At 32.6% G+C, this 13,478-nt stretch overlaps 1 protein-coding gene across 1 annotated transcript in view; it reads left to right on the top strand.

The window, feature by feature from the left end:
- The window catches only part of Rph (Rabphilin), a 136,114-nt gene that overhangs the window by 103,784 nt on the left and 18,852 nt on the right, over window positions 1-13,478 (top strand). The window contains exons 4-5 of the mRNA XM_089644938.1: window positions 19-253; window positions 751-979. Of these exons, the coding sequence (XP_089501064.1) occupies window positions 19-253; window positions 751-979 (464 nt within the window). The remainder of the gene's footprint in view (window positions 1-18; window positions 254-750; window positions 980-13,478) is intronic.

The following is a 13,478-nucleotide window of genomic DNA, read 5'->3' as shown; positions in this document are numbered from 1 at the left end:
TACCTTTCGATTTTTCAGTGATAAATGGCTCTGCAATCTGTGCTCCGAAACCCGCGAGATGTGGAAGAAGTCGGGCGCCTGGTTCTATCATGGCCTTCCGCAGTACATCCTTCCTGAGAGGCGTGAGTCCGGAGCCCCCGGAACCTCCACCTCCGCCAGCATCCAGCAGGTGTCCAGGGAGTCCTTCCACCAGGACAGCCTGCTGAGGAGAGGCAGTTGCTTGACGGCGTATAGATCCATGTCTGCATTACAGGTACAAATCTTAAGGCTTCGTCAAAAGCGTTCAAAAAGAAGAAGAAAATTACTGAAGATGCTTTTAAAAGAAGGTAATATGATAGAATGAGCGCGCTAGTATGAAAAAAACAGTTATCATTACTAACCGTAAGCGAATATTAAAAATATTTAATAAAACATGACACAAAAAAAAAATTATATCACAAAGTCGACTCCAGATGTGACGTAAACACTGTGTATAAAATTACTAATAGTCCATAATTGCTTGCATTGATAAGTCTTCGGATTCCACTACGTAATACTGAAATTCAGGTTTTATTTCAATGCTATTGCTATGACTAACTGACATAATATATTCCACATTGCCCAGAATACTAACGAAGGAAAATAACTATACCGAGTCAGAGGAACTCTTCAATTTATCACTAAATAAATATGTGTAAAAAGAAGAAAAAAAACTGTATAATTGTACTATTTCTGTATAAAAGCCTCTTAATAATTCAATAAATCCTTCAGGAAAGCGGAGACACCGACCAGGACACTCTTCAACATGGCTTCAGTGGGCTTAGCCTGAACAGAATGGAGAGCTTCTCCCAAAGAACTGGCGCGCTGGCCTCCAGTCTGCGAAGAACACCAAGCAAAGGCAGCTCGAGGAGCCTCGCCTCCAGCCCATCGCACACTCCGCTGCCGCCAACCCTCGGGACTATCGAGCAGAATACGGTGTACACTGGCTCTTCTGTACCATGTAAGTTAGCTGTGTTCATTTAATATGTGTTTGGTTAATCCCTCGTTGCTGGTATTTGGTTTTTCTGATATACTTTGAACTTTTGAGCAAATCATCGTGTACACTGACTCTTCACTACCACGTAAGATATATGTGTTCATTTAATATGTTCTTGGCTAGTCCCTCGTTTCTGATATTTGGTTTTTCTTATATTTTTGGACTTCTGTACCATATGAGTTACCTGTGTTCATTTAATATGTTCTTGGTTAGTCCCTCGTTGGTGCTATTTGGTTTTACTGATATAATTGAAACTGTTGCGTAGAACACGGTGTACGTACACTGGCTTACTTATGTACGGTGTGAGTTACCTGTGTTCATTTAATATGCTATTGGTTTATTAATATTTGATTGTACACATATTCTTTGAACTGTTGATCAGAACACGGTATACACTAGCATGTAGGTACCATGTGAATAACCTGTGTTCATTTAATTTGTTCTTGGTTAGTCACTCGTTACTGATATTTGGTTTTACTCATATTCTTAAATATACACAATAAAATTCTAAGATTTTATTTGAAGCCGGAATTTTATTGAATCAGAGAGTTTTTGAGAACACTGCGGAGACACAACACTTGGTTAAAATGCTTTGTAATCCAAAATAACCCTCAACCACTAGACATTTATAACTAATTTCAGTGTGGGTTTAATGAATCCATTAATTAATTTGTATGGCACTGAAGACACTATTAAGTTTTGCTGTCATAATTAACCAACTCACTAAGTAAATATGCGCAAATAATAACACAGGGTTTTCCAATAAGAGGTGTTATTTTGATATTTGTGTTATTTCAATGCGTTGTTGAAGCGTGTATCGTTCCATTTTTATCATTGGCATAGTTTTTACTTGTCAAATATTAAAAAATGACAGCTTCCAAAGTAACATCTACCGATAGCGGGCTATTCAAAATAACACCTCTTATTGGAAAACCCTGTAGTAGCGAACGATGAAAATTTTCATAAGTTAATGGCTAAACTAACTAACCAACCATCACGCCGTTCTGCGTTGGTAGACAGTGGTCATGCACCGCCAAACGCTTCATTTCTTCATACCTATAGGTCTTTCAACGGGGCTATACTGAGAGTATCTTCCACTTTGCAACGTGCCCCAAATATACTATACTAGCGGGTAAAACCCACGCGATTCGTTCACGTGAAATTAGGAAGAAATTACTGTAGAGTGAATTGTTTTTCCGAGATGAAAAGTAGCCTTTGTCACTTCCTAGACCTCCAACTATGCAAAAAATTACGTCGATCATTTGCTCCTTTGCTACTAGAAAGAAGGACCAACAAACAAACATACTTTCGCAGTTATAATATCACTAACTGACGTGTACTCGGTGTTGCTCGGGGACTTATAAATATATTTATTACTGGGACTATTTTTAAGGTAAAAATAATAGTATTGTCTTGTAATAAATATCTTTTCATTTGTTCGCGACATTTCATCCACGGGTGAACTCAACTTCTTCAAACATTCTCTTCCAATTCATACAATTACAACTTTCTTCGTTTATCATATACCCCACACATAAGTAATTTATTAATTTAAACCACTTTCTAAACACTCCTGGCACTAATAAGAACAAACCTTTAAATTTTCAGCGGTATTGAAGTAGTTTTATTTTTTATGTTTATTTTATTTTATATTATAGAAACAAACAGTAGATGATTTACAGAGATGAAACAATATACAGGAATAAGATACTTCATGTTGTGTACCTATGATATGTTTCCTTGTAATGTCTGCTAAGTGGTATGTTTATTTCTTAATTACCAGGTGACGTATGTAGTTTATAGGTGTGTGTGTGACGTGTGTTGTATGTGTGAGTGTTTGTTTATGTGTGCTGTATGTAAGCGCATTGAATAGTTTAAATTATTGACATGAGTCAATAGAGCACAAAGAAACATTCATGTATATACACATATATAGTTATACATAGATTAGGATTATACGTGTACGTATATTTTTTTCAATTTGAAAGTGCCAACAATTCGAAATTAATTTTCCAGCTAAATTTTGCAAAAATCTCAGTACTTATCGACTATACCTGCAAAGTCTTACCACAATTTATTTATTCTCTGCATATTTTTAAAGTTATATCTGGCTAATAAATGGCAAAACGATGTGAGGCGTCACACTGTAACCGTTTACGATCAATTTCATTTACTGGTCGATGATACGCCCACATAGAGGCTACTTTATTTTAGCCTATATATAAGACAGACAACTGGTGTCTAAACTCAATCCCTCTTCTTGGACGCAATAATCCGCACACGAACACTGGGATAAATTATTTTCCTGTCGACGCGAGACAAATAGAAAACTCGTGGTGGCAGGGCCGGAAGCAAAACTTTTTACACCAGGTGTGAAAAGTTAAATAGCCAAGAAAACTTTTATTTATTTTTTTATGACTATTTATTTATTTATTAATTTTCGGGAAATCATTTTGGGGACAGTTTACATTTATTTCAGTTTGTACATAAGTATTATATCTTAGAAATATTGAAATAAATGTCCCCAATTCCCATTGTTTAAGACACCATAACATTTTTCACCTGAATATTTTCAAAACTAATATTGCCTATTTTAGCCCTCTGACCAAAATGTGTCGCTTGTATAGTAAGATTCAGTGTGCTGAAGTAGATATTTTCGTCAATAATCTATACAGATTCAAAAAAAATGTTCTGCTACTGCTAAATAATAATATGTTAAGATAATTATATTATGTATCACTGTAACTCTCCTAGTATTATTTATCATTTACTGAGCTTATGTATAATTTTATATTATTATTTGTTTGGTTTATTAATTGTACGTAACCTGTATTTAATTGAATTTTTACCTGTGTGTAGGTAATTTGTAGATTTTTGTCTGTAACTTAACTGAGTTTTTGTAACTGGATAGTTCTCACGTAAGAGATAGGTAACATCTGTAAAAACCAAGTATAAATAAATAAAAAATATGGCCAAAGTAAAACCAATTATGGATTTCCTCCTTTTGACTTACCTCTACTGAGACAGCATAATAAGAAATGAGTAAATTAAATTTGTAAGAAAGGAATATGAATTCAAAAATTTATACAATTTTTTTTTATATAAAACGAAAAATTTACAAAACAAAACATTTATATCCCTGGAGAGAGGTTGTAGATATAAATCAAATCATAATAGAGATATGTATAAACAATAGAGACATAAAATTATTCACAAACTATCAGAGAAATGTTCTTTTCCTCTTGTACGAGTATTTGGTAAGTTCGCAAATGAAAATATCCACCTTGGATAATGCACTATTGTTCTTGTTATTTAATTGCGTTTGTTATTAAAAAAAACGGTTCCATGATAACTCACCACAATGACAATTCAACACACCTTTAAAAAGTAATATAAGTCATTAGAAACGATGAAAAAAAAAAATTTAAACCTAACCTAACCTAACCTACTTAATCCAGTTAATAAAGTTTTTGTTTCATCACTTTCCATGACTTTATATAACTTTTTAAAGATGTGATTAATTATCATTTTGATAATTTATCCGGTCACCTAAAAAAACATAGCACAGTCAGGGGCGTACATAAGTGAGATGTTTAGGGAGTGTAAACCCACTAGCGGCGCGTGACGTTTAGCTGTACTAGAGTGCTAATATTTTAAAAAAAATGGCATTATTGATATCGTTGTAGCTGAAAACGCTATTTTTCGAAAATTCGTTTTTTTAAGATTTTCAGGAAATCGGTGCAGTGCACTACCAAACTGAAAATTTAAAAAAATAAAAATAAAATTATTTTGGATTAAATCAATGATGTCGAATTTTTCAAACTTAGCACACTATCACACTCAGCCGCCACTGTCGGATTTCAAGCACCCACCATCGGCATCATTATTCCGTCCACCGTAAGCGATCCCTAGTATATTTTACGAGTTCGCCCCCAGGTTACAAGTTCCATCTATATCTATGCCAGATCCGGCCCTGGTTAAATAGTACACGTGGCAGTTGACAGATCTAATGCTTGTGAATTCTCGAACAAATCAAATTATATTTAATGCGTATAAACATTATGTATACGCGTTACATATATTTTACACCAATATCAACCTTCGCGCGTTGTTTATTTTTCTTGAATCAGTAATGTTGTAGAATTGTGGTAACAGATTTTCGAGTTACAATTTATTTGATAACAGCTATCTAGAAAGAAACAGGACAGACTAGCCCCTGTTCTTGGATGTTATTCGTGTTTAGGTAGGTTTTAAATTTTTCACATGTTTTACGTGTAGTAAATACAAATCATTTTAAAGAGGAAACGTCTGAATTTATTTGTGCATACCTATAGGATCTACTTATCGAACTAGTTTATAAAACCGACTCGCAGTCCCCTCTAATCCACTAAATACCCAAAGATAATGGGTGCATAGTCACTGCGTAGCGACATTCACCAATTCCGTTTAAATTTAGACTCGCATTTCAATTCGACAATGTTATTTTCATACTTTTTAAATCCATTAATTTTATTTATTTTTCCTTTTTTTGAATGAATAAATAAATAAATTATTGAATGGATTCTTAGAAGTGTAAATTAACCCATTTTCCAACATCCGATCGAGCTAAAACTCGGATGATAGACTCGTTGTCGATGACAATGCATTCTATCAACTTATTAGTGGCCCTCAAGTACACACAAACGCCCATACACATTTCTGTGAAATTATAAAAATTCAAAGCAATTAATATATTCGGTATCATCCCTCATTTCAGTCAGTCCCTGGGGAAGAAGGTTCAATCCTCAACTAAGACGAAATGCATTTTTTTATTAATGATATGTTAAAAAGAAAACTTAATTTTTACCAGTTGATTTCTTGTTTAATTTTCTATCTTCCTAACAAAAGCAAAATTATTGTTGAATTAAATTGTTTTTTTTTTCCACCCTGTACACCACTATATAAGCAAGGGTCTCTTTCTCAAAAGTTTAAAGATGAAACTGTATTAGAATATTACGTTAAATCATATCCTTTAGTACCTACAACAAAGTTCTGAATATCGCTAAGTAAAAAAACTACTAAACTTTTTACTTTCGGACGAAAGTAAAAAATATTATGTACTTTGAGCATTGTTTTTTTTTTAACTTACTTTAATTTTCCTGCTAGCCATCTTAGTGTTGCCTTTTAAAACCTTTTAAAAGATCGTAGCGTCATCTATGTTTCAGTACCTGTTACAAGTCGATGGTTGTCAAATAGTTTTAGACTTAATGTGTCTTTATTTATTTATTTTATTGATACATGATTTAGAGAGTACGTGTGGTTTTTTGTGATATTTCACCCTCCATGCTAGGGATGACCCTGTGTTATGGAGGGTGAATTTTACAGTTTGCGGACATAGAATCTATACATTACTATAATATAAAAAAACAGAAATGATGTATATCTAGTTTCGGTTGCAAGAAGAGGATGGAGAACTGGAGGAAGGAGAAATTATTAGTATATAGATCACACTAATTAAATATGTACATACTATACCTCTAAGTTAGGAAATAAGGATATATTATATTTTGTCTGAAAGGTGATTAAATTTATAGAGTGTAGAATGAATGGGTATTGTAGTTGTAATGTATTCCGTGTGTGAGGATCCATTTCGTAATTTGTTTTTTAAATGAATGGGGTTAACTCACGGTTTTTAGGTTTTCATGGATAAGGTTAAAGATTTTAGGAGCTAGGAAGAAAAATTGTCTTTATGTTATGTTTCTAACTCTTTGGAAAGGTTATGTAGATATCAAAAAATATAATTTCATCATTTATTGGATAAATACAAAGCAATCCGTTAAATTAAATAATTAATGCTGGTAAAAAAATCTGATATGATCCAAAGGGCTGGAGGGTCTTCTCTAGCCGAAAGTATTGTCTGAAACAAACAAACGTGTTTTTAAAAATAGAAAACTTTTGAGTTGGGTTTAGTAAATTCACTGTTTTTTTACTCTCTAAAAAAATAATTACTCTGATTATTTTCGAATTTATTTTTATGTTGAATACATTTTCCATAACGTTTTAAAGCGTGCCATTTTCGATTTGCCGCCAAATGTTTGTTGAGTTGACGTCACATCCGTCTTACCAGACATTTGTGGTTGCTATGCCATAATTACGTTGTAGCCAGTTGGAACCGTTTCAGAATGTTCGGTTTTAGATCGTTTTTGAAATAAATTATAATTATGGATGAAAATATTAAAATGATAATGTTAAAATGGCGAACTCTCGCTGGGACAAGCTTACGCTGAGTTTCACGTGGGCTAAATCCATGCGACCGCAATTTCAATTCATTTGAATATGAATTTCAAAGATTTTATTTTATATTACTTCGCGAATTAATCATGTCTATGATTATATTATCGTAAATGGTTATATAAAAAAATTACGAATGATATGTTAAAAAGAAAACTTAATTCTTACCGATTTTTTTGTTTAATTTTCTAGCTTCCTAACAAAAACAAAATTATTATTGATTTAAATTGTTTTTTTCCTGTAATCTAACTCGTAGTATCATTAAGTATATTAGCCTGAAGGATTATGTAATCTAACTCGGAGTATTATTATATTAATAATACCAGAACTATTAAAATGGCAGTAGCACAGTTAACATTATAAGAAGTTAACAGCAATATATAAGGTTTTTGGTTTCAAACTAAAAATGGTTCATGGCACACTTCCCGTGTTTCTATTATCAATGGTCGGCATGCTTCCATGCCATATCTCCCTTCGCTTCCAATATCTATGATCGGTATAGTGATAATAATGTATTGGACTTACTTGGCGGACGATATGTAGTAGTTATGTAAGTGGGATAAGTCGGGTAGGCCGTCACATTGGGGTACGGATACCCTGGGTACTGTTGGGGGTAGCCTGGATACTGCTGGGGGTAGCCGGGGTTCTGCTGGGGGTAGCCGGGGTTCTGCTGGGGGTACCCGGGGTACTGCTGGGGGTACCCGGGGTACTGCTGACCGTAGCCGCCTCCCTCGTGCGACTCGCTGGACGACGAGTCCCGATCGTTTCCGTGGCGGCTCGGGTGACGGGGGGAACGTTCTCTGATCCGGTGCAAGCCGAAGGGACCCTCGTTAGAATTTAGGGGCACCCCGAACTGGAAATTAATAAATAGACTCATCATTCAAAGTGCAGCAAATGAAGCAAATAAGACGTAAATGTCATTTTTTAATGTGGCACATTGTTTCATTTATTTTTTTAATGCCGGACTATTTTATTTTATTTTATTTTATTTATTTGGGAAAATCAACAGATTATTTACATATATAAGAATAAACTAAATAATAAAGATAAAATCCAATAACAGATTTTCACTTAAAATTATAATAATAATAAAAAATATTAAAACAAGAAACTAAGGGTTCTGTACCCGTGGCCTGAGAAATTTACAAAAAATACAAAATTGTAAATAATAAATAAAAAATAATAACAGATCTAGGAACACAAATAAATTAAAATTTAAAGTTAACTGATATACTAATATACTAATAACCAGCTAAATTTCAAAAATTTAAATTTAACTGATATACTAATAACCAACTAAAATTCAAAACAAAATGTATTGTAAAATTTCAACACAGCAGCAATCAATAAAAGCACTACACAATAGCAATAATAACAATATAATAAATGTATACCTACAACTAAATTGAACACATGAGTATAAATTGGAAGGTAAGTAACTGGAAAGGATTCAAAGAAATAACATGATAACTTCAAGTAGAATATTTAGAATTATTTAATGTTAGTTTTTAAAGGTTCCTAAATTACTTGAGAATATGTCCATATCATTAAAATTCTTATTAAATATACTACAGGCTCTGAATATAAACGCATTTTGTCTTATATTAGTAGAACATTTATGGAGATGAAAAAGTGATTTTTCTCTAGTTCTAACGCTCGGGACTCTAAAATTAATTTCAGACAGAAGGGGAGAACAATCAATAAAGCCATTGATAATTTTATGGAGATATATTATATCTGCGGAGTCTCTTCTAGTTTTTAATGGCTTAAGTCCATAAAGGTCCATCGAGCTGTTTACGTCAAGGTTTGAATTTAGTTTGAAATTTAAATGATGGACAAATTTTCTTTGGATGGCTTCAATGCGATTTATGTAAATATTATATTGAGGATTCCATATGGGAGAAGCGAATTCAAGATGACTGCGAACATAAGAAAAATACAATATTTTAAGTGTTATGATATTATTAAATTCTTTTCCAATACGGAATAAGAATCCTAGCATTCTAAGGGCTTTCTTAACAATCATATCAATATGAGCCTCAAATGTAAGTTTACTGTCAAGTATAACACCTAGATCACAAATTTGTGTAACTTTTTTGAGTAGTTGGCCAGCTATATGATAATTACGGTCAAACTTAATTTTATATCTAGTGAAGGTAATTACATAACATTTAGAAGTGTTCATGTTGAGACGATTGCGGATACAATAATCATTAAGCCTATACAGATCTTCTTGTAGTTTAAAGCAGTCAATTATAGAATTAATAGGCAAGAATATTTTCATATCATCAGCGAGAAGTAGAACATTTGCATAATTAAAGCATTTTATAATGTCGTTGATGAAAATTGTAAACACTAACGGTCCCAGGTGAGATCCTTGGGGCACACCTGAGGGTATATTTACAATCTCAGAGATGAAACCATTTATTGTTACTCCCTGAGTGCGCCCATTAAGATAGGAGACTAACCATCTATATAAATCCCCATGAATTCCCAAAGCTAGTAATTTGGACAAAAGAAGACTGTGGTCAATTTTATCAAACGCTTTTGAGAAGTCTGTATAGATTACGTCAACTTGGATTTGATCATCCATTGATTTAGTAATATTTTCAATGAAAATGGCAAGATTAGATACAACCGATCTTTTTTTCATAAAGCCATGTTGGTTCACGAGTATTACAGACTCGATGCAGTTATATAGTTGTTCATGAACAATTTTTTCAAAAATTTTACTAAAGATTGGTAATTTAGATATCGGTCGATAGTTCTGGACATCATTTTTAGCCCCAGACTTAAAAACAGGTGTGATGAGAGCACTCTTCCAAAGATCAGGAAAGATACCTTCTTTCAATGAGGATTGAAAGAGCAATAATAGGGGCTTCGAGATTACCTTGCTACACATTTTGATAAAGAAAGCCGGAATTTTATCACTACCCGCACCCAGTGAGCTAGAAATAGTATCGATTATTTTTTCTATTTTTTGTTTTGAAACTGATACCGAGGAGATATTAACTTGATTGTCAAAATGATAGTTGGTAGAGTGTACATCGGAAATAGTGTTGTAATTAAAGGTGGAGACGAAATGCTGTGAGAACAGGTTACATTTACATATTGCGAAAGGATTTTCAGCAGTCACTTCGCCCAGTTTCATAACATGAGGCAAACCAGAATTATTTCTTTTTCCTTTAACATAAGACCAAAAGTTTTTAGGGTCACGAGATATATTAAGTTCAGCGTTTGTTATAAATTGTTTAAGACATTCTCTAGACAATTTCTTTTGCCTTGATCGAAGGATACAGAATTCATGGTAGTATAAAGGATTGGACCACCTTTTCCACATTTTAAACACTTTATATTTTTCCTTAGTCAGTTTTATTAGGGCTGGACTAAACCAATAGGGATAAGAATTATTAATATGAACTTCCTTTGACGGACGTTTAATCGAATGATTTCATATACAATTGTATAAAAGCGGTCAATAGCAGCATTGGTTGATAGATTTAAAAATTCTGCATCCCAATCAATACTACTAAGGACGTTATTTATTGTTTCATAGTTAGCTTTCCTAAAAAGATTGATTGTTCGTTTGTTGTCCACCATAGGAGTTTCCAGAGATATTTTAATGTCAACAAGAATGCTTTTATGATGTTTACATTCAGGGATGAGATACTGGTCAGTATTTGATACAATTACAGGGATCGAGCTAAAAACAAGGTCTAGGTATGTAAGATTATTATTTGGAAAGGTGCAGTACTGTGATAGATCAGTAAATGAAAGGGTGTCAGATAGTTTGGAAATAATTTCAGATTTAGAGCCATTCGTAATTTGCATACTATTACCATTACTTAAAGACCAGTTAATTTGAGGTAAGTTGAAATCACCCGATATGACAAAATGATCATCGTGATGTAGTCCTCGAAGTTCACATAATTTATCCATGAATTCATTTATATTTTGTGAGTGATTGACTCCTGGAGGTATGTAAACACAGCATAAATGAATTTTTATGAAATTATTAATCGTAACAGTCACCCAGATGTCTTCAGCATTCGTGTTAAAATCCTTACGTTCATGAGCTATGAGGTGCTTCTTCAACGCAATCATTACTCCACCTCCTCTTTTTTGCTCATTGCGATCGCGCCTAAATACCAGGTAACGGTTGTCAAATAGCTCTTCACTAGCAATACTGTCTACAAGCCAAGTTTCAGTTATCATAATAATTTCATAGTTGTTATTGGTAACATTAAAATAAAATCTATCAGTCTTAGAACGCAGTCCAGTCACATTTTGATAATATACATTCAACATTTTAGTACATTTAGTTGATAAAATATATAAAATATAAGACTGATAAAATAGTTGTAAGCATGTTCTAGTAAATTATAAATATTACTGACTAGTTTCAAACTTGTGTGGGATTGATGTTATTTAAACACTAGAATTCTTCCATCGGCGATCGGCGCTAGCTAAACTTGAATCGATCTTTCGGTTTTACACCGTCCTTTTGTTCATCAAGTTTGTCTCTTCCTAGCTATTATGGATGAAAAATGGAAGTGTTCTAATTTGGTACTGATTTTCATTCAGTATAATAAGGCGTACATTATTTGACATCTATCATCTTATATTACCTACCATACTACAGTTTTATATTTAAAATATTGATAAAAATACTGTAATGTGTATTTATTACTGTTTGTGAATGTGTTGTACTATTTAGTATTGTGAATTTCGCGTGTATGTATGACGATTGGATATTTGGTTTTTAGGAAATAATATATATTAATTTTTCGGAATAACTTAATTGAGTAAAACCTCAAATTGTAATATTTAAATATTGAAGACAATATTAGTGATTTTTTAAACGAAAATCTGAAACAGAAAAATCAGAAAAGGAAACGGTCACATCTGGGACTCGAACCCAGGACCCTTGTCTTTCCGGGACAATGCTCTACCAACTGCGCTAATGGGACCCGCAGTTGGTAGAGCATTGTCCCGGAAAGACAAGGGTCCTGGGTTCGAGTCCCAGATGTGACCGTTTCCTTTTCTGATTTTTCTGTTTCAGATTTTCGTTTAAAAAATCACTAATATTGTCTTCAATATTTAAATAATATATACCTACGAGAACTTTACATACGTATGTTAATTCAAAAAATAAATAGTATCTATGCTTGTTAACTTCAAGATGTGACATACTTTTATTAATTAAATAATAGAAATTGTGTTGTGACAGCCATTGCTTTATCATCTGCGCTGATGTGTTTTGGTAGTTTCACCTCATATATTATACGAATATCGTATCAATCAAGATACAGGTAATAAGTCATAGGTACCCACTTATGCCTATAAACCTTTAAAAATCATTGTATTAAAGGTTCAAACGATGAACAGATAAACAAAAACGATCAAGCACGTGACACAGCTCGCAAATGACAAATGTTTCATAATCTCTGATTATTATTTTTATTAAATATACAAAAATATTAAAATAGATTTAGAAATACAGATAGTTCAAAGCTAATTGCGAAACAGAGTATTTTTTATGAAACTGCCCAACCCAATTTTAGAAAATATTCCTCGTATTTGAATTGGGGAGTAGCCCCATAATAGGTGTTTTAAAAAAATTACATTAAATGAAGTACATAATAAATAAATGTTAAAAATATCCTATTAATAATAATAATAATTGTTTTATTATCTTTTTGTTTATAACAAATTGATATAATGATATCCTCATTGGGATCTCCCGTGCTGAGGATTTCATTTACATATTATGTATAATTTAATTATAAGAAAATTAATATTAGAGCAAAGTTACATTTGAATTTAACTATGAACATATATCATGTAATAGTGTTTTTTGGTATAGTTCAGTTGATTCTGTTTTAGTATGTGTTTTATATCAGTATATTTTCTATTTAAGATCTCCCTATATTAAGTATCCAGCTTTTTATACCTTTTTATACTTTAATACCTAAATGAAAAACTTAAATAACGTAATATGACGTTAACAAATCTATACAAAACAAAATAATATACTTCAGTAAATAACAAATACAATAAATAAATAATCCAAATATCATAGTTATATCTTTACAACACGGGAGAAATAGAAATAAAAATAAAAAAATAAATGTACTTATGTTCAAGGTGTTGCCATTTTTTGAGGATTCAATGCCGTCCCAAAATATTATAC

The sequence above is a fragment of the Hesperophylax consimilis genome, chromosome 22 (genome assembly GCF_061612785.1).
Source record: "Hesperophylax consimilis isolate HC1 chromosome 22, BYU_Hcon_1.0, whole genome shotgun sequence".
NCBI lineage: Eukaryota > Metazoa > Arthropoda > Insecta > Trichoptera > Limnephilidae > Hesperophylax > Hesperophylax consimilis.
Note: the sequence above shows the minus strand (reverse complement) of the source record. Positions and strands in the feature narration are given on the sequence as shown.